This window comes from Anguilla anguilla, chromosome 4 (genome assembly GCF_013347855.1).
Source record: "Anguilla anguilla isolate fAngAng1 chromosome 4, fAngAng1.pri, whole genome shotgun sequence".
NCBI classification, from domain to species: Eukaryota; Metazoa; Chordata; class Actinopteri; order Anguilliformes; family Anguillidae; genus Anguilla; species Anguilla anguilla.
In genome coordinates this window covers 6361051-6388002 of record NC_049204.1, presented here as the reverse complement: position 1 = coordinate 6388002, position 26952 = coordinate 6361051, and the positions used below count along the sequence as shown (strand labels likewise).

At 49.8% G+C, this 26952-nt stretch overlaps 2 protein-coding genes and 1 long non-coding RNA gene across 3 annotated transcripts in view; all 3 read left to right on the top strand.

The window, feature by feature from the left end:
* Positions 1-4339, top strand: part of pias4a (protein inhibitor of activated STAT, 4a) — a 6391-nt gene extending 2052 nt beyond the window's left edge. Inside the window, exons 3-6 of the mRNA XM_035413285.1 lie at positions 8-70; positions 1063-1223; positions 2555-2703; positions 3978-4339. Coding sequence (XP_035269176.1) covers positions 8-70; positions 1063-1223; positions 2555-2703; positions 3978-4258 — 654 coding nt within the window. The 3' untranslated portion in view covers positions 4259-4339. The remainder of the gene's footprint in view (positions 1-7; positions 71-1062; positions 1224-2554; positions 2704-3977) is intronic.
* A 35-nt stretch (positions 4340-4374) lies between these two features.
* Positions 4375-7047, top strand: LOC118224598. Its single transcript, XR_004764675.1, has 2 exons — positions 4375-5694; positions 5835-7047. It is a non-coding gene; the product is annotated as an uncharacterized LOC118224598 (long non-coding RNA).
* Positions 7048-10976: 3929 nt separating this feature from the next.
* map2k2a (mitogen-activated protein kinase kinase 2a) lies at positions 10977-26680 on the top strand. The gene is made up of 11 exons (XM_035415564.1): positions 10977-11943; positions 12828-13038; positions 13769-13915; positions 14958-15035; positions 16149-16200; positions 18112-18236; positions 18429-18642; positions 19911-19975; positions 20122-20183; positions 20910-20955; positions 23885-26680. The coding sequence occupies exons 1-11, from the start codon at positions 11855-11857 to the stop codon at positions 23993-23995; spliced, it is 1200 nt and encodes a 399-aa protein (XP_035271455.1). The 5' UTR covers positions 10977-11854; the 3' UTR covers positions 23996-26680.
* Positions 26681-26952: the final 272 nt, after the last annotated feature.

The following is a 26952-nucleotide window of genomic DNA, read 5'->3' as shown; positions in this document are numbered from 1 at the left end:
GGACAAGCTGCGCTTTGACCCGGAGAGCGAGATCGCCACCACGGGACTGCGCGTGTCACTCATCTGTCCGGTAAGTGCGGGCGTTCAGAGCACCGCCGCCTGGACCAGGGCCGCCCAGCCCTGTAGGTTTTCACTCCAACCCTAACAAAGCCACACTTCATTCAACAGCTAGAGCAGGGCCGCTCCAGCCCTGCTCCTGGAGATCTGCCGCCCTGTAGGTTTTCACTCCACCCCTAACAAAGCCACACACCTCATTCAATAGCTAGACCACGGCTGCCCAGCCCTGATCCTGGAGATCTGCAGCCCTGCTCCTGGAGGTCTACTGTCCTGTCAGTTTTCTCTCCACCCCTAACAAAGCCACACCTCATTCAACAGCTAGAGATCTTTGTCGGGCTGCTAATTAGTAGAGTCAGGTGCGCCAAATTAGGGTTGAAATGAAAGCCTACAGGATGGCAGGTCTCCAGGACCAGGGTTGGGGTGGAATTCGGTTTTTGTTGAGGGGGTTTATGTTTGTTACTCTGTACATACATCTGTCACCCTTAGCCATCCTCTTAGCCTCCCTGGCCAATGTGGGATACACAAATGTCTTTTATGAGATATATGTTATGTAGTATAATAGGCCAGGATGGACGTTGGAGGATCTTTGTTTTTATTAAAGGGATTTGTGCAGATCTTTGCTTTTATTGTTGATGTGTTTGTTTTTCTGTTTGTCTATAGGTGCTTTTAGGAACCTTGCTGTATGTTTTTATTCACTAACATCTTGTATGTTTTTTGTATGTAGAATGTTGTCTTTTTTTGGCTGCAGCATGGGTGAAAGCCCAAGCCAAAATTTAATCTTGAATCTTGAATATCCTCACTCAGTAGCATCATAGCATTTTAAAAATTCTCTTTCTCTTTCACTTTCTCTTTCTCTGTTTTTCTCTCGCTCTCTTTCCCTTTCTCTCTTTCTTTCTCTCTTGCTCTGTTTCTCTCCCTCTCTTTTTCTCTTTCTCTCTCGCTCTCTGTTTCTCTCTCTCTCCCTCTCTCTCATTCTCTTTCTCTCTCTCTCTCTCTCTCTCTCAGCTGGTGAAGATGCGTCTGGGCGTGCCCTGTCGGGTGCTCACCTGTGCGCACCTGCAGTGCTTCGACGCCGTCTTCTTCCTGCAGATGAACGAGAAGAAGCCCACGTGGACCTGTCCCGTGTGCGACAAGCCCGCCCCCTTCGAGCTGCTCACCATCGACGGGTACGGGAAACGCCACCCCCCGCCTTCTGCCAAAAGATTTGTCCCAGGCCACCCTCTCCTTCCCTAGTGTGAAGCACTCGTGTCCGAATTTAGTGTTGGTCCCGCTGGTTTAGTGTCGATTCAGATAGATCCAAAAATTTATCCGCCATTGGCAGGAGTGAGCTTTGTGGTGTATGTGACCAAAAGAGGGTGGGGCTTAGTGGTTTTGAGGTCTTGCTGACCCAGGAAGTGTGCTTTCCTCCGTAATTGCCAGATCAGTGTTTCTCTGTGGTTTATTTTATTATTGGTTGCCCAGTAGAGCAGGTGGCTTGGCGGGGGGGGGGGGGGGGGGGGGGCTGCGGGGCTGCGGGGCTGCGGCTGCGGCTCTGCATTTCTTAAATTTAGAATGTTCATCTGACAGTGGGGCACAAAACCGAATGTCGTCATTATGCAGAGGACCTCGTGTGCAGCTCTGCTGGTGAACTCCAGGGGGCGCTGTGTGTGTGACTGAGACCCTGTCATTCAGGCTGGCTGAAGCCCACCAGCACTGTGCTAGTCTGTGGGGCTGCTGGCCTCGGTCAGCCCTGGCGCGGTCCAAATTCCACACCAGACCACATGGCCTATCCGTGTGTTAAAACAATATTTCAGCAGGATGAGCCAACCTCTCCTCTCTCCCCTCCCCTCCCCCCCCACACACACACACACCTCCCAAATTCCTGTCATTGAGCTCCCATATTTTTTCAAAAGGGCCTTTAATGAACATTTTATGGACTTGTACAATCTTTTTTTCCTCCTCCTCCTTCCATTCCGTTTAATAAGGCAATATGCTGAGAAATAAATGTATTCAGACCCATTTTTGTTGGAAGTCCGAAGCGATAAAATCCCAATTTCAGCGCGGTAAAATATCGCCCTTATTCTCCAAATTGATTCTGAGGTCTCCGTGTGGCCGCTGCTGCTGTTCACAGTCCAGCGCCCCCCCCCCCACACACACACACACACACACCAAACACCCCCTCCCTCCCCAGTCCTGATTTATTGAGTCCTTCCACACTGTGGGCCCTTTCCCCAGTATAACTGTGAAATCTCTCTTTCTCTCTCTCCCTCTCTCTCTCTCCCTCTGTCTCTCTCTCTCTCTCTCTCTCTCTCCCTCTCTCTCCCTCTCTCTATCTCTCTCTCTCTCCCCCTCTCTTTCCCTCTCCCTCCCCTCTCTCCCTCTCTCCCCCTCTCTCTCTCTCTCTCTCTCTCTCTCTCTCTCCCCCCTCCCCCTCTCTCTCACTCCCTCTCTCTCTCTCTCTCCCCCCCCTCCCCCCCCCCCCTCTCTCCCCCCTCCCCCCCTCCCTCCCGGGACCCAGGCTGCTGTCTGAGATCCTGAAGGAGACCGAGGACGTGGAGGAGATAGAGTACCTCACCGACGGCTCCTGGAGGCCGATCCGCGACGAGAAGGAGCGGGACAAGGAGAGGGAGCGCAGCAACACGCCCGACTACCCAGTGCTGGACATCTGTAAGAGCCGCGCTTTCCCCCCGTTCCGCTAAAGCAGGGGCCGGATTGGCAGCGCGCCGTTAGCACGTTAGCGTGTTGTAAGCACGTTAGCACGCTGTCAGCACGTTAGCGCACAGTAAGCACGTTAGCACGCTGTCAGCACGTTAGCGCACAGTAAGCACGTTAGCACGCTGTCAGCATGTTAGCACACAGTAAGCGCGTTAGCGCGCTGTGAGCACATTAGCACGCCATAAGCATGTTAGCGTGCCGTGAGCACGTTAGCGTGCAGCGATGAGTGCGAGGGCGATGAAGGCCGGCTCACCCACCCACCCGCCTGCCTGTCTGGGCTTGCCGTTTCATTAACGCTCACAGAGGTTCCAGCGCTGTGTCAGGCCTGGACTGGAATACCCCTCAGGGCGCGCGCTTCTGCAAACTATCCTGGCAGGCGGTTCCCCACATTGACGGCCCCGTGTAAACAAACGCTTCCTGATTTCAGTTTACCTCTGACTTTGATGACTTTAATTACCGACACGCTCTTGTTCTCTCAGTGGAACTTTCATTTTTGAATTGAAAGAAAACATCCCTGTTTTTGTTTGTTAGAGCCTGAAGAGATTGTGTCTTAACTCTTTTCTCTTAATTGCTATTTCATGCCAAGAACAATGTTAGTTGTTATTCTTGGTCCTTTTTCAAAGAGCCGCAATATATTTCTTCCCATTTAGCGCCCAGAGCGGCTCTTAATATTCTATAAATAGTCTAACAAAGACATTGTATAACATTAATATAGTCTTTGATTTGCATGTGTGTGTGTGTGTGTTCGCGTGCATGCATATGATTGTATGCACATGCTTGTGTGTGTGTGTGTGCGTGCATGCATATGATTGTGTGCACATGGGTGTGTGTATGCTTGCTTTTGGTTGAGGGAAGAATGACCTTTAACTTTAAACTGTTTGAGCCGTTAGGACGCATTACATCACAGGCATTTAGCAGACGCTCTTATCCAGAGCGACTTACACAACAACAGCACTTACGGTGGACAGGGGAGTGGGCGAGATGCAGCGCAGCGCGTTTCCAGCTAGCTCTGTCCGTGCTGTAGCGCGTCTGTGCTGTAGTGTGTCTGTGCTGTAGCGCGTCTGTGCTGTAGTGTGTCTGTGCCGTAGCGCGTCTGTGCTGTAGTGTGTCTGTGCCGTAGCGCGTCCGTGCTGTAGCACGTCCGTAAAGCTCGGCGGTGTGGGAAAAAGGAATCGTTGCGGTGCGCCGGCGTTGACGTGTTTGGCCCCGCCCCCTCTCCTCTCCAGGCTCTTCGGAGGCCAACGGCCTCTCCCCGGCGCACAGCAGCACCAGCCAGACCGGGAAGTCCGGAGCGGGCGGCGCCGTGGCGACGGCGGGCGGAGCCGCGGGCGGCGGCGGCGGCGGGGGCGGCGGCGCCGTGGTCGATCTGACTCTGGACTCTTCCTCCGAGGAGGAGGACGGGGGCGGGCCGGCGGGGGACAGCGAGGACACAGAGGACAGCCAGGACAGCCCCCCTCCCAAAAGAGGCCGATACGCCTACGATAAGGACCTGGTCACCGCGTACTGACCGGACGGACACACAGACTGACAGAGCAGCTGGGGCTCAGAGCTGCTGAGAGCATTCGATAGATCCTAAACCCCCCCCCCCCCCTCCCCCCATTCGCTTTCCCCCCCCCCCTCCCTCCCTCCCCACTTACACACAGGAGACACACACACGAGTACCACCGACCTCCGGAGCTGTTAGGACTCCTTCAGTGTGCACACTGCTGCAAAAGAGCTGACCCAGACACCGCTGTCTTTCCCTCGTCGTTTAAACTCGCTCTATCTCTCTCTCTCTCTATCTCTCTCTCCTTCCTTCACTCCTACCCGCGCTCCCTCCTTCCTCTCTCCCTCTCTCCATTGCGCACTTAATCGCATCTTTGTTTTATCTTCTGGCTGCGCACTCAGTGGCTCGAGCTGGTCATTCGGCGTTTGAGGAAGGGGGGCTTACCCCTTAGTCAGGCTCGAAAACCATTAACGGTGGGATTAGATGCAAATATTAAATCCCCCCACCCCCCTCCCCCTCATCTGTGGCCATTACACGTTCAACTTTGTTCTTAATGGAATTAGCTGGTATGAGAAGGTATAAAGAAGTCATTTTAACTGAATTGATTGTTGTTCTTGGGTTCATATTTGAAAGAAATATTTTACTTTTATTTTTTTTTTTGTTCCCAGGAGCTGGCAACCTACCTCAGTCAAATGTAGCAAACCTGACAGGAAAATTACTTTTGGGGTGGGGGGGGGGGAGGGGGGGGACAGGAGGCAGTAATTGACTGGAGTTCTGCTTCTGGTTTAACACTGGAGAGAGAGGGGTTCTGTTGAAGTTCTTATTCTGTGTTTCTTTTTCCCCCCCTCCGCTGGTGGAGGTGAGAACATTCGCTTTGTCAGTAGGGGCGTCGCTCGCCGTGGAATTTCAGACGTGAAGATCGAACGCCCTCGGGGGGCTTGCGTCTCTCTCTCTCCTTCCCTCCTCCGTTTCTCTTTGCGCCGGGCCTGGCCGCGAGGGGGGGGGGGGCGGAGTTACCGAAAGAGAGGTGCGCTGCTGCATTTGACACCATTTCGCTGTGGACTGCCTGCGACTGCGCAGAGGCGTGCGTGACTGTTTTACCCGGAGGACACGCGAAAAGTAGGTTAACCCCTCCAAGAGGTCAATGCTCTACCTTCAGCAGAAACTCTTACGGCAAAAAAAAAAAAAGAGAATCATGCTTCATTTGAGCACTGTCCTAATCCTTAGAATTCTAGAACCTTTTTTTTTTTTTGGTTTTTGTTTTCTCGGTCTGGAATGCAGTAATGTGGAAGAGCGGATCGCAGGCTGTGGGGAGAGGTGCCACAGCACCGCAGGGGCTAGTTTTTACTGTGCCATTTTTATCCGCTCACAGAAGTGTGAAGTGCTGTTGTTTTTTTTTTGCTGAGTGCTGTACAGTGAGCGTAGACCTGAGAAAGAGAGGACGCCGGAGTTAAGGTGTTCTAGAATCATCTCATTGGAGTGAAGGTTCTAGAATCATCTCACTGGAGTGAAGGTTCTAGAATCATCTCCCTGGAGTGAAGGTTCTAGAGTCATCTCACTGAAGTGAAGGTTCTAGAATCATCTCACTGAAGTGAAGGTTCTAGAATCATCTCACTGGAGTGAAGGTTCTAGAATCATCTCACTGGAGTGAAGGTTCTAGAATCATCTCCCTGGGGTGAAGGTTCTAGAATCATCTCACTGGAGTGAAAGTTCTAGAGTCATCTCACTGGAGTGAAGGTTCTAGAGTCATCTCACTGAAGTGAAGGTTCTAGAATCATCTCACTGGAGTGAAGGTTCTAGAATCATCTCACTGGAGTGAAGGTTCTAAAATCATCTCACTGGAGTGAAGGTTCTAAAATCATCTCACTGAAGTGAAGGTTCTAGAATCATCTCATTGGAGTGAAGGTTCTAGAATCATCTCACTGGAGTGAAGGTTCTAAAATCATCTCACTGGAGTGAAGGTTCTAAAATCATCTCACTAGAGTGAAGGTTCTAGAACCACCTCACTGGTGCCTGCATGCTGTGTCCTGCATCTTTTGGGGGGATGGGGGATAGGTCTTTTTTTTTTTTTTAATCCATAAAGCCCCCCCCCCCCCCCCATTCTGAAGTACTCATTCTGAAATATTCCATTCCGTATTCCATTGTACGTTGTTGCCAATGCACTTGTTTTGATCGAGTTGCTCTTACGGGGGGTTTTGCTGGTCGCTCATGTAGCCTGAAGTGCGGTTAGCCTCATTTTCTCTTCGGCTGTCGCGGTCTGGATGAAAATCGCGGCGCTTTGCTGTCCCTGTGATTAGAATTCACAGAGTGATTTTCATTGGTGAAAAATACTTCTGGCTCCATTCTGCTTTTGGTTTGTTTTGTAGTCCAGGCGATTTTATTTTAACCTGCGTCCTGTTTGGTAAAGGTTGTTTGGCGCCTGGCAGCAGCTAAAGCCCGTATGAGTATACTGAGCGGTGGATAACACTGAAAACACTGCAGAACTTGAGTATTTATGCAAAGGGGGGGCGGGGCGGGGCGGGGCGGGGAGTGTCCTGTGCTTGGTATAGGCCCTGGCCTGGGTGTCTTGGTTTTGCGTTTTTGCTGGTAGAGTGGGTAGCGGAGGGAATTGCAGATTATTGAGCTGAGCTGTATTACCCAGAAAAAGATGAATGCTGTGATGTTTGGGAAAGGAAAAACGTATCTTAACGCTTGAAATGGAGAGAACTTCCTCGCAGATTTTTTTTTGTTTGTTATTATTTTTTTCTCTCTCTCTCTCAGAATTCAGAGGAAGCGGTATTTATTAATTGATAATTGTTGTAACGTGTCTATTTTAATTTAATAGCGGTTTTTCGATTGCCGATGTTTTAGCGGCTGCAGAAATGGGGGCGTGGCTTTTAGACTGCGCCGCGTTCTCGGACGCGGAACGCCAGCGGCGCCATTTCCCTCGAGGGGTCTGATGCGTTTCCTGTCGGGCCCAGATGAAGGCGGGGAGAGAGGCGATCGATCGATCGTTCGGGGGCTTTACCGGTCGTCTCCGAGCCCCCCCCCGCCTCCTCCGCAGGGGGGTCGTCTCCTCTTCCCGGAAGGTTCTCCGCGCAGACGGAGAAACCGCGAGGCGCGCACGCGATCGTTTTTTTCTGCGCTCTCTCTCTCTGCTTCTTCCCGCCGCTGAGCGGAACGTCGATGGCGTTGAAACGGGACCTGGCTGCGGTGCTGGGGGAGTCTGGCCTTCACCCTCCCCCACCCCCCACCCGCCCTTTTTTGCTGTGATGACCTGTTCGTCTGCGGGAGTAGTCGACCGACTCCTCTCATCTCAAAAAAACGCGCTTTAGTCGGATTTGAGTTTTCCTATTCTGTCTTTACCCACAAACAGGTGTTTCCTTTTCTTTGGTGTTTGTTTTGTTTTTTTTCCTCCTCCCCCCGCTTACATACTTGGTTTAATGTACCCAGAACCATAACCTCTTTCATTGCGTTGGAACAAATGCTCTGCAGGTTGACAGCTGTTTCCTCAGTCCTCTCTACACCGGCAGGTCTGCAGGTATGGATGCAGAGAGACACGTCAGAGCTGCTTTCTGCTTCGCTTCCGTCGGTCACGTGATGCGCGCCGAGCTCATCCGATGTGTGAGGAAGCAGTCCGATCCGCAGTGGCAGACATGTTTTCCTCTTGGTTAGTAGTGATGCTCAAATGCGATATTTGCTGAGGGCTGTACGTTCACCAGGCGTGATGCGCAGAACATCAGGGTCACTGTTGACAAGCAGTGAGAGGGGCTAGCCGATATTACCTCAGTCTTTTCCCTAACATTGACCACAACCTGAACGGTTCAAAACATTCAGATCTGAAACCAGACCTGTCCAGCTGTCCCACTGCTGTAGCCTGATATTTCCAGTGATTTTTTTTTTTTTTTAAAGTAATTTCATTTCGATTCGGTCTTCCGTCAGAATGTTTGATTACACCTGGCCATGTTGGTTTCTGATATGAGGGAAGCTTTTAATAAGAACACCAGGCACCAGGCACTCCATAAGAAAAAGATTTTCATGGAGTCTTTTAATTACATGCGCTCTGACCCCCCCCCCCCCCAAATATGACCGGCACACTTTTTTTTTTTTTTTTTTAATTACCTTCTGAAAAATAATTTGTTTTCTCTGAAGCCAGCCAATTGATCTGTGTGTGGGCAGGGGGGGACCGTGTAGCTGAGAAAAATGTGTACATTTGATGTAACTTTTATTGTTTTATCCTTTAAGCATAGGAGTATAGGACACCGCTGCAGACGTAATTCAGAGCCGCAGATTTGCTCCGTAGCGAGAGTGCGGGCGACTGGGACACGTGCCGTGAGCGCGCGCTCTTTAGACGGACGGGCTAGTACACATTCAGGGCGGGGCTGGAATCACGGAGACTGGAAGCAGGAAGTGCGATGGAAATCGTTTTTAGTGGCAATCCTTGCCGATTCTAAAACCTTAGAGAAACACGGGCTGTTGTGTGGCTTGCAATCCCAGATGTTTTTGTGTGTTAAGTCTTTTTTTTTTTTATATGTTCATATTGAAAGCCAACGGAATTAATAAATGATATGTTATCAAAACCCTGATTTGACTCCAGTTGTTCCCAAAACGGTAAGGAGTGTCAAAGTCCCAGTGTGCAGTTGGTGCTCATCGGGGAGAAGGAGGGGGGGGGGGGAGAAAACAGTTAAAGATGCGGGCGTGATGTCATAAAGGAATTGGCGGGTGCGGTGGGGGGTGGGGGTGGGGGGGGGGGATTAGTTGCTGTACCTTCTATTAATACCATCGAATTAATCTGAACTTCGGTATGACCACACGTTAACACCTGTTTTATGTGTGAATGATACATTAAACTAATTTAAAAATTAACATCTGTCTTGCTACTTATTTTATTATGGTGGACTTTGTTAAATAAACAGGGTAAATGAAAGTAAAAGTAAATCTGACTTGCAGAGACTTGCAAGACTTGACTGTTGGGAAATTTACTCTGTATCATGGTTTGTATTCATCACATTTGTGATAACATTGTGTCTGTTATAGTTTTTAATTTTTTTGACAATTTCTTATTTGATCTGGGGGTCCAAAATGTGTTTATAAATATGTATGCCAGGTTTAAATCTGACCAAGAAAAATGTTCTCCATGACCAACTACAGTTGCCCCTTTTTTTCAGTTGCAATGCCCACTGAGAACTGGTTTGATGTCATGAAAATGTTTTTCGGTAACAATTCACCACCGGACTGCTAAATGTGTAATTAAACTCCTACACAGGAAACTGAGCTGTGGGAGCTAAGCATTGTGAGGTGAAGCTTGAGAAGCTTCTGGCAGTAAGGCAGAGCTGAATTCAGGTCTGGGTGCTTAAGGCTTTTTTATTACCACCTTCATGTGACATTGAACTGATTTCAATGCAATGTTTAAAAAAAAAATTAAAAAAACATTCATAGAAGCACCTGCGATAAGAACTGAAGCATCACTATACAGTCAGGCACATTTGCACAGGTGCAGAACGAGAGATTTTTTCCCCCCTTCGCTATTTTTTCCCTTTTGCTTTCCCCCCTTTGATCTCTCCCCCCCCCCCCCCACCTCCCCCCTCCCCCCCCCCCCCCCCCTACCCCCCCCCCCCCCCCCCCCCCCCCCCCCCCCCCCCCCCCCCCCCCCCCCCCCTCCACCCCCCCCACACCCCCCCCCCCTGCAAATTTACATCCAACTGGGCAAGCATCACTGCAGGAGACGGTACCAGTCACGAGAGATGTATCACTCACTGACTCCAACATTCCATTCCATCCCAACATGCCCAGGGGCGGCACTGTGACGCAGTGGTTAAGCGCTTCGACCTCGCGAGGCGGCTCAGGGGTCGAGTCCGCGCTGGGCCGAATCCTCCCGGCGTGCGTGTTCTCCCCGTGTTCGCGTGGGTTTCCTCCGTTAAGAGACGTAACAAAAAACCACCAGAACATCGTGATTGTTTCACTAGTGATCAAATAAGTGATTACTTTCACGTAATTTCCTGTTCAGAATTAATGACCACGGTCTTTAGGTGGTCAGCCCAAGAAACCACAATCAAGCCATGCTAATACTCCTTTAAATGATAATCTGGTTCTTGCAATTAATGGGTTTCGTATAGGAAAATCTGTCCTCCGGCTTTTGCCAAGCAACCTGCTTGTAAAAAAAATACGATTACCTACTATCACATGGCTCCTCAGTACTTTCAAGTGACTTGGCCCTGTGAGTTTTTTTTGTTTTACCTTGGAGGGAACCTGCTCTTCAAATCTTGAAGTGTGTTTGAGCATGAAATATATCCATTTGAGAACACATATCAGTAAGAAAACCAGAAGCAGGATAAGCATAAAGAAATTGTCAGGTGGCTTAGTACTAACGGTGAATTCATTTGAGAGCCCTGGGATTGTAAGGTCGTATTTCATAACTTGACAGGTCAACAGCAATAACCAGTGGGCGGCGCCTTAGCCTTAGGAATCGTAGAAGCCGCGACTGGGTGACGCCACTATATTAAAACCTGTGTGGCTTGCAAGCAAGCTCTATCATATCTATATATCGCCTACGATTTTCTAAAATCTTAAATTGGTGCTCTTAGATTTTACCCTCTTTGTAAAAGGTCTTTACATTATTATTATTATTATTATTACAACAACCTCTGGTCGTACATTGCCGCTGTCAAATCCTGGATAGTGATAGACTCGCGCATCAGAGTCTGTATCTAGCCACAAGGGGTCACTATTTCTGAGCAACATGTTTCTTAAATATCGCGATAGTACATGGACCGTCTCGCGAGAAAGTGTTCCTCTTGCATTAGACGTTCCTTCCTGAACTGAGAACCGAATCGAAGTACCCGTCGGACACATAGCAGTTCATCCTAGGCGCACGTTTTTGTTCTTCCCCGGAACATCCGCTGCAGTACCCAATTCTCTCCCTGTGTGGGCCGACCATCCTCGGACTCGAGTACTGGGTGGCATCCGTGGAAACAGCCCCTCTCCCGGTCTGCAAGACGCAGACTGGCCCGGGCCAACATCGAGGAAACCAGAGCGCGATACATGATTCTCTCAATGGAGAGGAGGATGCAATGCAAAATGCGGTGATGCGTTTTGTGCAAAGTTTCATTTTTACTAAAGTAGCCGTCTCCTTTATTGCGAGACAGCACGCTAGTTTGCAAGTTCAAAACTAGCCCGGCATATATTTGGTCAGCTTGTGAGCTAGCCAGGTAACGGATAAATATCTAGCTAGCAGGCTAGCTAGCCTAACAGTTCGTACGAGATGGTGATAGCCTCCAACAGATCTTGACAGGCATAGATAGCTGCTGGCTAGTTCTCTGACACTGATTACTAGCTGGCTAGGTTAGAACATTTGCTAGCTAGCTGTTACATTTTAACCCTGTTTGAAAGTTTCAGCAAACAAAATAACGTTGGGTAGTATAAGAATATAACGTTATTTACTTTTCCAGCATACTGAGTAGCTTGCTAGGTGGCAAATATAGCTAGCTGAGTATCATCTTGCTGGCTAACTATTCAACTTGCTGCAGCGACTGAAAATCGCGGTAACGTTAGGTGGCTAGGCATTGTTTGTATAGGTTGTATACAAACAGTTGCTTGAGAGCGAAGTCTGTGCAAGAGACCCTAAAACCCTATGTGGATATGGCCCCAAAGAAGAAACCGGGTCTCACAATAAACCCGCCGATCGGAGAGGGGCAGCCGGCGTCAACCACCATTGAAGCCTCCTCAGAGTGAGTATCACTACCAAATACTAGCTAGCTTCCTATCGGTGTCACAGATCTTGATAGCTAGTTGGGGTTGAATGATAACCGAGTTTGCTTGATGCGTGGCTATCGCTTGCATGTGTTGTTATTAGACGCGTGTCACGTGATGCATGGTTCGGACGCTGTGCGATATGAACGTGTGAAAGTGTCTACAAGTCATCCAGGGTCTTGTACATTAAAATAGGAGCGTGATCGGGTTGCTTCTGCTGTTTTTGTTTCTCTGTTTTTCCGTATGCAGTGTACTTGCGTTTCATTTGACAACGTCCTGCCTATAGTGCAGTTTCTCTGTTTTCGTTAAGAACAGTAGGCTATTGCCCACATCACTCCGAAGAATTTGCGTGATGCGGGTCTCAACCTTGGGGCCACTTTCAAGCAGCGACACCTTGTAGTGTGAAAGTAATCATATATAGTGTAATAGAATGTTGAATGTCGTTTCTGAATTTTGCGAAACAGTAAAGGTAGTGTTTTTAAGGAATTCAAGGATAAGATTTGGAATAAAATTGTATAAAGTTTATAATAAATGGATTGAAAATCTGATGGGGTTTTAAAAAAAGTTATTTCACCCTATTACAAACTTTAATAAAAAAAATATATAAATATTGCACTCTGTCTTTGAATGCTTGCGTCACGCTGTTTGAATAACTCGTTAATATCAATGGGTTTGCGCAGAAGTCATATCAACAAAGGCTGTTGTGGAAGGACACAGTCGCCGTGCTGTGAGTGTAAACTGGCGATTCTCGCGGATAGAGGAATAGACGGCGCGTCCGAGTGGGCATTACATGGAACAGATAGTCGGTATTGGTGAAGCTGAACTCCTCTCCCCTGTCCCGGCTTCCCGCTGGCCTGCTTAGGGCCAACTTGGAGGCCCTGCAGACGAAGCTGGGAGAGCTGGACCTGGACGAGCAGCAGAGAAAGCGCCTGGAGAACTTCCTCACGCAGAAGGCCAAGGTGGGCGAGCTGAAGGACGACGACTTCCATCGCATCTGCGAGCTCGGGGCCGGCAACGGGGGCGTGGTCAACAAGGTCCGCCACAAACCCTCCGGGTTGGTCATGGCCAGAAAGGTGGGTGAGACCTCGAGCGGCCTGGCTATTGGCATTGTAGACAATAAGTAAGGACGGAGTGTAGCACAGTGGGTAAGGAACTGGGCTTGTAACTGAAAGGTCGCAGGTTCGATTCCCGGGTAGGGACACTGCCGTTGTACCCTTGAGCAAGGTACTTTACCTGCAGTGCTTCAGTATATATCCAGCTGTATAAATGGATACAATGTAAAAAGTTGTGTAAGTCGCTCTGGATAAGAGCGTCTGCTAAATGCCTCTAATGTAATGTAATGTAATGATGATAAGGCTAAAAATAATAAATAGATTTTTGTTGATGAACCACTTTTGTTTAGCTCAGAGTAACCCGTACAGCAGGGGATCAGCAACTCACGGTCCTCGAGGGGCCGAGAACTGCTGGTTTTCCACCCTCCCTTTGCCTGGGAGTCAGGTGTGAAGACAGCCTGGCCAATCAGTAGCACTAATTTACCCGGGAGAAAAGAAAACCAGGGCTGGATTTGGATTCGAGGGCCAGAGTTGATGATCCCTGCCGTACAGTTTAGTTACCAGATACGCACGAAGATGTGGAAAACACACCCTTGTTTAAAGGTTGTGCGTGCATTACAACCTCGCTTATCTGCGGAGGGTAAAGTTATCGCTCCCGGCTGTTTGTTCTCCTCGATGTTCGACGTGCGATCGAGGAGGCCGTGCTGCCGGTGGAGGAGCGCTGGGCTTTATCTCTCCTCCTCTCCCACAGCTGATCCACCTGGAGATCAAGCAGGCCATCAGGAACCAGATCATCCGCGAGCTGCAGGTCCTGCACGAGTGCAACTCCCCTTACATCGTGGGCTTCTACGGGGCCTTCTACAGCGACGGCGAGATCAGCATCTGCATGGAGCACATGGTGAGACGGAGCCGTTAGCGATGTCTTCCCCCCCCAAAACCGCTCGGCTTCTGTGGTTGTACTGTTCCGGTTTCCCAATGGTACTAGATTGCCTGTACTAGCCTGCAGGTGTTCCATGGGCTACCGCAGGGGTTGTCAGAGTTACAGTTCCTGGAGGGCCGCAGTGTCTGCTGGATTTCGGTGGGTTTCAGCACCAGTGATTAATTTAAGTCACCGATTGGCTGAGGAGTCCACACACTTTGTACTCAAGGCCTTCATTGGCTGCTTACTGAAAGGAAACCGTTGAAGACCTGTGGACTGTGTGGCCCTCCAGGACTGGAGTTGGACACAACTGGGTTACAGGCACATAGAAAGAGTTGGTTTTGCCCCTGCGTGATAATGATTAGCCAGTGATACCAGAGGATATAATGCCCTGCTAAATGTTTTCCTTTTTACCCTTTGTTTAATGTCTATAGTGAAGCAGCATCCATTGTATTGTTTGTCTTTTGTGGGGTTATTTTCTGTGAAACCCCCCCTCTCTAGCGTATGCACAGCAGAGGAGGTTAATTCGGCATTCCTAAGGGATCAACTGCAGTGTGCTGAGATGTAGTTTAAGCTCCTAGAACAGGGGTCCTCAATCTTATCCAAAGAGGGATGAGTTTAGGGTTTTGTTTGAACCAAGCGGAGTAACATGTCGTGATTCTGCTGATCCGGGTCCTTAGGAACAAAGTGGTTGATTAGTAGAATTAGGTTTGCAGGAACAAAAGCCTGCACTCACATCCTTCCTGGATAAGATTGAGGACCCCTGCTCTAGACTTCAGAACTGCATTAATACTGGAACAGCTGATCCTTATTTCACAGGTTTGGATAGCCGTTCCAGTTGCAATGCAGTTCTGTGGGTCCAGGGGGTTTAAACCTGAGGGGGTGTAAATATTCCCGTTGGTCGCTGGAAGATCACATGCTCGTGTCCAGGTGCAGACGGGGGAGGGGGGAGGTAGCAGGTTGGGATGTGAGATTTCGAGATGGGGGGTGGGGGTAATGGGGCTGCGTTGTGTCCCTGCAGGACGGAGGCTCGCTGGATCAGGTGCTGAAGGAAGCCAGAAGGATCCCAGAGGAAATTTTGGGCAAAGTCAGCATAGCAGTGAGTTCTATTTTTCACTGGTCTGCGTGGATTTATCCACCAGGCAGTAAAATGCAAATGTTAGCGCCTAGCTGTATCCAATTCAAATATAGAGACTTACACTTATTTTTCGGTGGTTAAGGAGTGTGTTTTCTGTTCCACTTAAATGTTAGCAACTCCGGTGCCTCTGCACCAATTGCATTACTTTCCTCACACAAATAAAAATGCGGGAACTCACAAGAATAAAATAAAGTGTTGGATAGTTCATTTTTAAATATTGTTAATGTCCTTCTCCCACCCTTATTCACACATGCGGTTTGTCAGTTTCTTAAATTGTGTTGAGTAGCCCTTATTCAAATGGGGAAGACATGACGGAGGAATCTGGTTGAGCGTATGGCATAATAATGCCATTAAGGTAATTTCGTCAGAACTCGGTCTTGCATTGTGATGAGCGAGACTCCTAGAGCGTGCACCGTTGAAGATGTTAGAAGCTGTTTGTTATTCCCGATGATAAATGCACTGCATAAATAATTATTATTGTGACTGATGGTAATGATGACAATTATGTATTTCTTTGCCTTGTGTCGGGTTGCTCTTAAATACATTTGCCAAATGAGCCTGAAATTACGACTGTAGAATGGCGCCGGTTTATCAGATGCGCTAGACGTGGGCTTCTCACATTTTGCATTTGTAGAAAAGCTCACAAATAATTGTGGTGCACTGAAGTGCACTTTGCTTCATTAACCAGAAACCAGCATTAACCACTCCCCCATTGACCGCATCACCTGCTTTCAGCCAATCACTGCTTGTCCTCTCAGGAGACAAATAACTTGTCTAACACTGTTCTCTTGTCATTTAGGACAGTATTCTTTAAAGTATTCTTTTGACTGATTGCAGTATTTTGACTGAGATTCTGCACTGACAAAGACACTTCTCAGTTTGAAGAAGAAATGAAATGCAGTTATAGCTTGGGATGCAGTTACGGGGGAAGGTGAAGTGGGGTGTTATTGGGAGAAGCAGAGGACTGTGGGTATTGGAGTTGGCAGTTTGATTAAAGGCTTACAGGGGCACTGAGGGTCTGCCTCTGTCTCTCTGTGATCTGGGTTCTTGGCGCTTGCGTTTTTTGTGTGACAGGTTCTCAGAGGGCTGGCCTACCTGCGGGAGAAGCACCAGATCATGCACAGAGGTGAGTGCTGCACTGCAAAACTGTGTGTGAGTGTGTGCAAGTGTGTGAGTGCGTATGTATGTGTTTGAGTGCGCATGTGCATGTATGTGTGTGCGAGTGCATGTGTGTGCGTGAATGTGAGTGTATGTGTGTGTGTGTATGTGTGCGTGTGTGAGTGTGTGCGTGCGTGCGTGTGAGTGTATGTATGTATGTGTGAGTGTGCGTGTATGAGTGTATGTATGCCTGCGTGTGTGTGTGTGTGTATGTGAGTGTATGCCTGCGTGTGTGTGAGCGGTGGGAGGGGGGAGGGGGGAGGGGGCTGTGATGAGTGTATGCGTGTGTGTGTGAGTGTATGTATGTATGTGTGAGTGTGCGTGTATGAGTGTATGTATGCCTGCGTGTGCGTGTGTGTGTATGTGAGTGTATGCCTGCGTGTGTGTGAGCGGTGGGAGGGGGGAGGGGGGGAGGGGGCTGTGATGAGTGTATGCGTGTGTGTGTGAGTGTATGTATGTATGTGTGAGTGTGCGTGTATGAGTGTATGTATGCCTGCGTGTGTGTGTGTGTGTATGTGAGTGTATGCCTGCGTGTGTGTGAGCGGTGGGAGGGGGGAGGGGTTTGTGATGAGTGCTGTGTCTCCAGCGCTCTGCAGTTGTAAGGGGGGCTGAGGCAGGAAGCGGAGGCCATTACACTGAAGGGCCTACGCGAGAGAGAGAGAGCCTGCGTGAGAGAGAGCCTGCGTGAGAGAGAGCCTGCGTGAGAGAGAGCCTGCGCTTGGGGGCCAGCGCTGCGCCTTTCAGAGCGCGCCAGGGCTGCAGGGCCGCGTTTAAACGCGCCGCGGGCGGAGCGGAGCGCACCGTGCAAAACGCTGCAGAGAAACACACAAAAAATAAAATAACCCCCCAGTTTTGGGTCTGTGGTGCTGCGGTCTGGGCGGGCCCGGGACAGCCGAGCATTGTGTGTGAACGTGGCGGAGTGCGCGGTCCCGCGGGGGGCTCACCGGAGGGTGGGGGGGGGGCACAGGGGCCCGGGGGGCTCCCAGGGCTGAAGGGGTTAGTGTCAGGGCTGCAGGAGGAGTGGAGGAGTGGTGGGGGGGGGGGGTAGTGGCAGGGTTGAAGAGTGCGGAGTTGTCTAGAAGCCCGGGCGGTAATTACAGGCTCTCAGATGTGATTACATGGCAGCCGCGCCCTGCAAACCCCCCCCCCCCCCCCCCCCACCCCCCCAGCCGTCCCTCCCTCCCTCCCCCTCCCGGTTGCTGCCTCTCTCGCACCACCGCTCCCTCGCTCTCCTAGGAAGTGGGCGGGTGTGTGGGGGGGGGTCACCGCAATAAGGCCAGATTGCAGGTCTACCCCGTTATTTGGTCGTATTTTTCCAGACTGTTTGTTTCCGGGGGGTGGGGGGCAGGGGGTAGGGAGGGGGGGGGGATCCGGCTGACCGCGTCCCTTCTGGGTTTAGACTCCGCTGCGGTCGATACTGCAGAACGAGTCCCGAGCGCACCGGCCTCCTTCCCCTGCGCTCCGCTCTGCTGCGGCGCGTGTGTGAGCGCGCACGTGTGAGTGAGTGTGCACGTGTGAGTGCGTGTGACTGAGTGTGCATGTGTCCACGTGTGCATGTGCGTGTGTGTTTGTATGAGTGTGTGTGAGTGAGTGTGCACGTGCGAGTGTGTGTGTGTGTGAGTGCATGTGACTGAGTGTGCATGTGTCCACGTGTGCATGTGCGTGTGTGAGTGCGCACGTGTGAGTGAGTGTGCACGTGCACGTGTGTGAGTGCATGTGAGTGTGCATGTGTGCACGTGCGTGTTTGAGTGTGCTTGTGAGTGTGTGCATGCGTATGTGAGTGTGTCGGGGGGGAGGGGGGGTGGTCCTGCAGAAACGTGGGCAGCCGCAGTACTTTCAGGGTCTCACCAGTGCTCTTATCTCCCCCCCCTCGGCACAGACGTCAAGCCCTCCAACATCCTGGTGAACTGCCGCGGGGAGATCAAGCTCTGCGACTTCGGCGTGAGCGGCCAGCTCATCGACTCCATGGCCAACTCCTTCGTGGGAACGCGCTCCTACATGTCGGTGAGTCAGCCAATCCCGTCCTCCGCTTCTGCCGCCAGGAGCTGAGCTCGCGCACGTATATGCCCACCCAGGGACCGGGCCCTCCCTCTGGCCCCTGGGAGCCCGGGGTCCCCGGGGGGCGCGCGCTCTCCTGGCCCCGCCCTCCCTCCCGCTCGTGACGCTCGTGTGCTTTGCCCCCCCCCCCCCGCGCAGCCGGAGAGACTGCAGGGCACGCACTACTCGGTGCAGTCGGACGTGTGGAGCATGGGCCTGTCCCTGGTGGAGCTGTCCATCGGCCGCTTCCCCATCCCCCCACCCGACGCCAAGGAGCTGGAGGCCATCTTCGGCCGGCCCGTGCTGGACGGGGCGGAGGGGGGGATGCACAGCACCTCCCCGCGGCCCAGGGTCCCGGGACGGCCAGTCAGCGGTGAGCAGCGTCTCTGAATTAACGTAAACGCCCCCCCTTTCCCGTGTGAAATGGGCGCTCTTTAAAATAAGGGCCACCTCCCACACGCCGCACGTCTTAAAGGTTTCACTCGTCTATCGACACGCTGTATTTCCGCTGTGCCACTAGATGAGTCGCTCCTGCCAGAATCAGATGCTTCTGTTTTATGTGGGTGTTCTCTATTTCAAACACCTGTGGGGGTTGAATTTCCCAAGTGGGCAAACATCCTCACCTGATTACGTGCAGTGGTTAGAAGTGTGTGTATTTCCTAATGCTATAAAGGTCACACGTTTAAAAAGATAAAATAATTAATTTATGGCTCTGCAACCTTCTGCTTCACCATTTTAATTGACGCTTATAGAAATAATTTTTAGGAGGCATTTTGTGGCGAATGGCCATGGCCTCCTTTCAGGGTTTTTAACGGCAGTTCCTCCATTTTTAATGTCAGCTGTACGTGTAGCGCATTTGGTGAACCGACGCTATTGGATGTTGATGTTGGTGAATACGGGCTGTAGCCCAGCTCGCTATTGGATGTTGATGTTGGTGAATACGGGCTGTAGCCCAGCTCGCTATTGGATGTTGATGTTGGTGAATACGGGCTGAAGCCCAGCTCGCTATTGGATGTTGATGTTGGTGAATACGGGCTGAAGCCCAGCTCGCTATTGGATGTTGATGTTGGTGAATACGGGCTGAAGCCCAGCTCGCTATTGGATGTTGATGTTGGTGAATACGGGCTGAAGCCCAGCTCGCTATTGGATGTTGACGTTGGTGAATACGGGCTGTAGCCCAGCTCGCTATTGGATGTTGATGTTGGTGAATACGGGCTGTAGCCCAGCTCGCTATTGGATGTTGATGTTGGTGAATACGGGCTGTAGCCCAGCTCGCTATTGGATGTTGATGTTGATGTTGGTGAAAACGGGCTGTGGCCCAGCTCACTATTGGATGTTGACGTTGGTGAATACGGGCTGTAGCCCAGCTCGCTATTGGATGTTGATGTTGGTGAATACGGGCTGTGGCCCAGCTCGCTATTGGATGTTGATGTTGGTGAATTCGGCCTGTAGCCCAGCTCGCTATTGGATGTTGATGTTGGTGAATACGGGCTGTAGCCCAGCTCGCTATTGGATGTTGATGTTGGTGAATACGGGCTGTAGCCCAGCGGAGCTGCTGGGACAGGCCTGGGCTTTGTCAGGCCTGTCCCAGCAGCCCCTCCGTGTTTCAGCGTCTCGCTGACCCCCCTCTCCGTTCCCCAGGGCACGGCATGGACAGCAGGCCGGCCATGGCCATATTCGAGCTGCTGGACTACATCGTCAACGAGGTCAGTGGAGCTGTCGCCTTTCCAAACCCCCCCCCCCTCCCCCCCCTATATATTTTGCGCCCTTTTGGATGCCTTTCTCTAACCCGCTGTCGTGCGTCTGTTTTTTTTTTTGTTTTTGTTTTTTTTTTCCCCCTTCCCCCTCACAGCCTCCCCCCAAACTCCCCCACGGCGTCTTCACGGCGGACTTCCAGGACTTCGTGACGAGGTGGTGAGTCCTCAGACTTCCCTGGAAACAGGAGCCGGGGTTCCCGCTAAACGCTGGGGTGGCGGCGGCGGCGGCGCTGAGTGGGTTCGCCGTTCGGGGGCGTTTGACGTCGTGCAGGGCACGCTCAGGCCGTGCTTCCACAGGCCTTCAGACCAGCTGCTGGCTCCTGCGTCAGCAGGCACATTTACAGCAGCCTGCGAGATGAGTCTGAGCAGCAGTGAGCTGCTTCTGCAGTTGCATTACATTACATTACATTACATTACAGGCATTTAGCAGACGCTCTTATCCAGAGAGACTTACACAACTTTTACATAGCGTTTACATTGCATCCATTTATACAGCTGGATATACACTGAAGCAATGCAGGTTTAGTACCTTGCTCAAGGGTACAGTGGCAGTGCCCTACCCAGGAATTGAACCGATGACCTTTCGGTCACAAGCCCAGTTCCTTACCCACTGTGCTACACTGCCGTCCCATTACAACGTGTATGCTTATAACTGCTATGCTACGATTATGCATGCTCATAACTTATGCTACAATATGTATTCTTATGACTGTTATATTACAATATGTATGCTTTTATCACCTATGCTACAACATGTATGCTTATATATGTAGTTATAAATTACACAAGCAGTTCTTTAAACCCACTGCCTGGGTTCCATGAGGTTCGAAATGTGACATTTCCCTTTTTTGTGTTTTTTTTAATTTTTTGAATATTTTTTTAGCCTCATCAAAAACCCGGCAGAGCGAGCCGACCTGAAGATGCTAATGGTGAGCGCCCGGCGGTGTGTTTGCGGTGGTCAGTTACCGTAGTGAGCTGCAGTCAGTAACCGTCGGTACAAAATCACACAACACAAAGAGGCCAGCTGCAGCAGATGAACGGCACAACTCTGACGGTGCGTTCACACGGCAAGCAGCTCGCCAGCAGAGTCGCAGGAAGTCCGTTCGTTCTCTGTGTGGCTGAGCGACAGCCCAGCAACACGAGCAAGTGGGCAACCGAGCAACCAAAGTTGCCCGAAAAAGGTTGCCCGCGGTTTAACCTTTTGCGGGCATCGCCCGCCAACAGCCAATCAGAGTTTCGGCCTTCCTGTTTCGCCAACCGATACGATACCACTTTGCGGCCTGCATCAAAATGAGCCAGAACTCAGAACTGCAGAGAAATAAGCCAGCTAGAGCTGTGTGCTGCTCCACGATCGTCGCTGATCACATGCTAGTGTGGATGAACGTGCTCACGCTGAATGGCTTCTGTGCTGGCATTCACTTCCTCTGGTTCTGATTTGACCTCGTTCGTGTTAGTCAGACTGGGTGGGAGCGCACACGCATGTCTGAACTGGGAACACAAGTTACAAGCCTCATCCCAGTCCCTCTGCATCATCTGAAGGGGTTTGTCGTTTTAAACTGACTAAAAGCTGGTAATTACATTTTTGTTTCAGAGCTCATAATTGCGCAACTACTTGCCTACACCTCGCATTGATCAGTATGTCAGGATTTTGCAGTCGGTCCCCTTTGAAAAGTGGAGCTTTTTGAAATTACGCAACTGATAACTTATAAAGAAGTCACTGGGGGAAAAACCAGATGATTTGATGATGAAAAACAACTGAAATGTTAATGGGGAAATGCAGGTACAGTACAGTAAGGCTGACCGAACCCTGTGGGAAATGTGCCAGCCACTTGATGTAAGCCGAGTTTGGGAAAAGGCTTTTTCCCCATTGGGAGCGTGCAGGCAGTCTTACGCTCCTACGCGTGTTCTGCCAGTCACCAGTTCGCATCGCTCCTCGCTTTCGGAAAGGGTTTCTTTCACGTAAACTATACATGCAGCCGCCACTGCAGACTTCAGGGTCCCGCCCCTACCCGAGTCTGACTAATCACACGGGGCTTTCCCTCCCTGGCTGGCCAATCACGCAGTTCTGTCCCTCCCTGAGGTCTGACCAAACATGCAGAGCTTTCCTTCTCCGAGCTCTGACCAGTCATGCGAGGCTGTCCCTCCCTGGTTGACCAATCACGTGGTGCTGTACCTCCCTGAGCTCCGTCCAGTCACACAGGGCTGTCCCTCCCTGGGCTCTGATTGGTCATGCAGGCCTGCCCCTCCCTGGCTGACTAATCGCACAGTTTGGTCTCTCCCTAAGGTCCGACCAATCACGCAGAGCTGTCTCTCTCCCTGAGGTCTGACCAATCGCGTGGTGCTGCCCCTCCCTGGCTGACCAATCACACAGGGCTGACGCACAGACAGGATGCCCTGGCAGCCTGGAGTAGAGTCACAGTCCCTGTGCTTCTCCTGCACTGGCCCGTATCGCTGTCCTGATGAATAATATTTACTATGACTCTTACAACAGCTGGCTTTTTGACCGAGGAACAACTCACTCACAGTTTCATTCATTACAGTCAGCCGTTTCCAGAGATCAATCCAAAACAAGAGGAAAACAGGACTCTTTGTACAGCGATCTCTTGGAAAATATATATTCAGTATATATATATATATATATTTTTTTTTTTGGCTGGACCGCAACAGCGGGGCCATCCCTATAAACGCGAATGTCTGTGACTGAGTGAGTGATGAAGGTACACCATTGGTCGGCCGAGTTTTCGCACACGCATACACGGTCCAGCCGTATACTAGGTTTTGACCTGGTCTTGTTTTTTTTTTTTTTTAAATGCGGAGTCTGTTTGATTCTGTTTCTGTGTGCTGTACTGTTGTGTAAACCCCCCCCCCCCCCCCTTCCCCATGGACCCGGCCAGCACTTTTCAAAGCTATCTGCTGCATTCAGCTCATACCAGGCAAGTCTATGCACGGTCACCATCGCAGGCAACTGTCAAGCGCTCTGGCTTGAAGAGCCCGGCGCTGCTTGGCTGCGGCGCCCTTCCGTGTGGATTCTCCCAATTTACCCAGAACCTTTCCGGGTCGGCCGGTTTCCTCCCGTCCCGAGAGAGCTGCGCTGGCTCCGGGTTCCAGGAATGGACGTCCTCCCCCATCCTCCTGCGCCTTGGCTTTTTTTCGGTGTCGTCCCGCCCCGTCCCTGCCGCGGCCTGAGGTGGCTTCTTTTCTCGCCGAGCGACAGCGGGTTATTTCAGACCGTCCGCTTCAAGCAGGGGGGGGGGACGTTTTTCTCTTTTTTGTATATCTCACTTCCCCCGGTGAGGTTTGAATAGAGGCGGACCGGCTCTGCGAACCGTCCCAGGAAGCCGAGCCTTGAGAGCTTTTCTTCCTCCTCTTTAGCTTGCGCTCACGAATTCGTCGCGCGAAGCCTCTTTATCGAAGACGCGACTGCTGGCGGCGAGCGATTGGGAATGACGCAGTTGCGTCCTGTATGGGAGCTACGGGGCCGATGTCTGTGTGTGAATACGGGCTGTAGAGCAGTACGGTATTCCCAGCTGAATGCTGGCCTTTGATTCGTTTCGGGTCCGTTTCGAGGACGGCGGGCTCACCTGACAGCCCCGAATGAAGCGTATTTTCCGCGATAGCTCCCAGCTCCTCGTGGGGAAAAGGCAACGGGGGGGAAAAACAGTGAGCTCTGCCAGCCAGTCTCTTTCTGTGACACGTCACCAGGAACCGTTCGCGCAGCTGGGATTTGATTAAAGCAGCATGGCTGAAGAGCACTACTGGACGATAGCTTCACGCTGAATCCTAACCCCCCACCCCCCACCCCCTTTCTCTCTCCCCCAATCCCTCCCTCCCTCCCTCCTTTTCTTGTTTCGTCCTCAGAACCACACGTTCATCAAGCGCTCGGAGGTGGAAGAGGTTGACTTCGCAGGCTGGCTGTGTAAAATCATGGGCCTGAACCAGCCCAGCACTCCCACCCGTAGCGCGGTCTGAACAGGGAACAGCCTGCTCGTCTGCCACCAGGATCTCAGTCTCTCCCTCTCTCTGTCACTCTCTCTCTCTCTCTCTCACACACACACACACACACACATTGCACACAGCCGCAAATATCTTTCCTCATACACGCACGTTTGATTCGGGGGAGGGAACAAAGTTCCGCCGTTCTCCACAGCTACAAACATCCTTTTTCAACCTTTTTTTTTTTTTTTTTTTTTTTACCATTTAGCCGTTTCAAATTTTATATTCACGAGGCAATGAGAGGAGTGTTGCCGGAAGCACTTGTCCCTGCCTTAGAGCATATTCAGTTCAGGCGCACGTGTCTGGGAAATGTTTATATGCGTACTGATACATGTGTAAATGACCGTTACATTCAGATCTTAATTTTTTCACAAAATGGATGGTCTTATCGAATCCTGTGTACGTAAGTCACATTTGAGATTCCTTTACAGAACACGGAAAGCTCTTAACCCGTTGCCTGTGTTTAAAGTGTTAAAACCACAGAAGCGGTAAAAAAAAAATGCGTATCTCTGCATTGTTAGCATTTTCTCAACATGCTAAATTTCCCAGTTCCCAATACCTTTCTTCATTCTATTCCCATCTAGGTAGCGCTCCGTTAGATGAATCAAGACTGGGAAAATAAATGAACGGTGCGATTTTAATTACGAGAGATATTTTTTGTGAAGATTTCAGAAATCAGTGTATAGAAATTATATAAAATAATGTATGTTCTGAGAGTATATTTTGAACGGATGCAAAGGTTTTGGTACTCGTTACATTTAATTGTTTTTGAATCTTGAATCGGGGCTGAACAACATTTGAAATGAGTGTGAAGATGTTTAGCTGTTTATAAGGGAGGAAGAGTAACTGAATTTCGCTCGAGGCCTGAACGCATTTCACTGCCATATTTCGCTGCTTTTTAAAGAATGACGCAGTGTCACCAAAGCATGAATGGTTTTATCATAATCCCGTTGGAATTCCTGAGACACTGCCCGGGATATCTCCGTTTGTAAATTATCTTCAGAGACTGTTTCCACACTACCTAGAATGCAGTTATTTAAACTACAAGTGATGCTAGTGTATCTTGGCTGTTTCGTGGAAATATTGTTCACCTGTTTTTCTGACGATGAACTTTATGGCGAACTTTGTTGCGTTCCCGGTTGTAGTGAAACTGGCTGCCATTGACCTTGCAAAAATGGCGAAATTCTGTTTAGGGGGAAAGAGTTTTTTTTTAATTCTTTACTAAAAAGGAATGTCAAGGCAGTGTTGTCAGTCATATTTCTTAATCATCATTTTTGCCGGTCATCAAAAGAAAATCTTGTTAAAAGTGTAAATATTGGCATGGTAACGGTCATAATGTAGGTGACGGCCCAGCTACGCGGGGTTCTTGAAGTCAGGGATTGACTGTACCTTCAAATTGAGGCTGTCAAGTTAATTACTTCCCGCTGGCAAAAACCTTTTAACGAACGAACACGCCGATTTCCTCAGATACGACTCGGAAGGCCTGCGACGACCTTGGAAGTGCAGGGTCGAGCGCTTAAAGTTAATGGGCCTCATTCACGAAACGTGTACAATCACATTTGTGTATAAGAACGCTTTGAAGAAAATTTCGCCATTCATAATTTTTTTAAATGCGCACGTGTAGATGGCTGTTTATGCTAATCGCATGAACTGGGTTGCGCATAAAATGTACAGTTAGCATTCATCATCTCATACGCCTGGTATATGCACAAAAACAAAGGACTGCACGTGTCACGGATCCCATATTGGTTTTTCATAGGAACAAATTTTTTTTTTTTTTTTAAAGCTTTGTGAATGAGGCCCAATGTCGGCAGCCTCTGTCGGAAGTCTGCGTTTCTGGGACTGCCTTTTCCCCCGCATAATTGACTTGGCAACCTGCTTCCGTGGATAACCGTTGTAAGCAAACTCCGACGGGTTGCGGATTGTTTACGTAACAGCGACATCCTTTCAGCATTTTCTTTTCTGTGTACGACGGTCGCTGGGTTAAACGTGTCAGATTTATGTCGGGACGTCGTGGTCTGCGATGGCACGAGAACCCCCGAGTCATGGGAACGGTTGGCCCGCCTCCCCCCCCCCCTTTTTTTCGCATAAAACATCGCAGCTGTACTTCTCGCAATCGGATGCACTCGTCCCCGAGCAAATATGAATGGAAGCTCGACTCAAAAGCACTGCGCACGCGGTACGCATCTGCCGCTCACTTGTAGAACTTGTGTTCTTGAACACTTGCAGTAAATATCCGATTTCTGCACATGCTGGATTTATTATTTTCTGTCTGATGCTTTCCTTTTTGCATATGTTTTCTAAATGTATTATTTTACTTATGCCCGGTTTATTATTGTGAATCACGCTCTATAAGCATTTAAATGTCCACATTGCAATGTGGCATACTGGTGATTTGAATAGCATATAATTATTTTAGTTTGTTTTTTTTCCTCCGTTTTTTAAATTTAACTATATAATATGTGGCATATTATTGATGTTTTGGTGATTACTAAACCATCGCCGATATACCACGTTGCGAAATATATGTATGCATATGTGTATATGCATATGTCTATAAATATGTAATTTTGTTCTCTTGGCTGGTAAATCATGTGGATTGAATGTATTATTTAAGTGTTAAAAATAAACTATGAATAAATGAATACTGCATTTGTGTTACCGTGTGAGTCGTCTGTGATCTGGCATAATAGGAGTTGATATTTGTGCTATAAAATTCCTTCTGTTGTGGCCTCAATGACAATTAGCACATTATGGGGAAATACATAATCCTGGGTTCTGTGTGTGTGTGTGTGTGTGTTTGTGTATTATATACAGTTTATTTATAGGACTGGTTCTCTTACGTAGAGAGTGGCAGATCAGGATTTGTTTGGTCTGTCTGCGAATACCTGAAGGCTAATGCTGAACCGTTTCAAAGCCTTGGTTTGTTTGAT

What these genes read in the sequence shown, in the direction of transcription:
- map2k2a (XM_035415564.1), top strand. Translation starts at nt 11,855, where the DNA reads ATGGCCCCAAAGAAGAAACCGGGTCTCACAATAAACCCGCCGATCGGA. An exon ending in ACCATTGAAGCCTCCTCAGA is followed by an intron (nt 11,944 to 12,827) that starts GTGAGTATCACT and finishes TGGCCTGCTTAG; the next exon opens with GGCCAACTTGGAGGCCCTGC. An exon ending in TGGGCAAAGTCAGCATAGCA is followed by an intron (nt 15,036 to 16,148) that starts GTGAGTTCTATT and finishes TTTGTGTGACAG; the next exon opens with GTTCTCAGAGGGCTGGCCTA.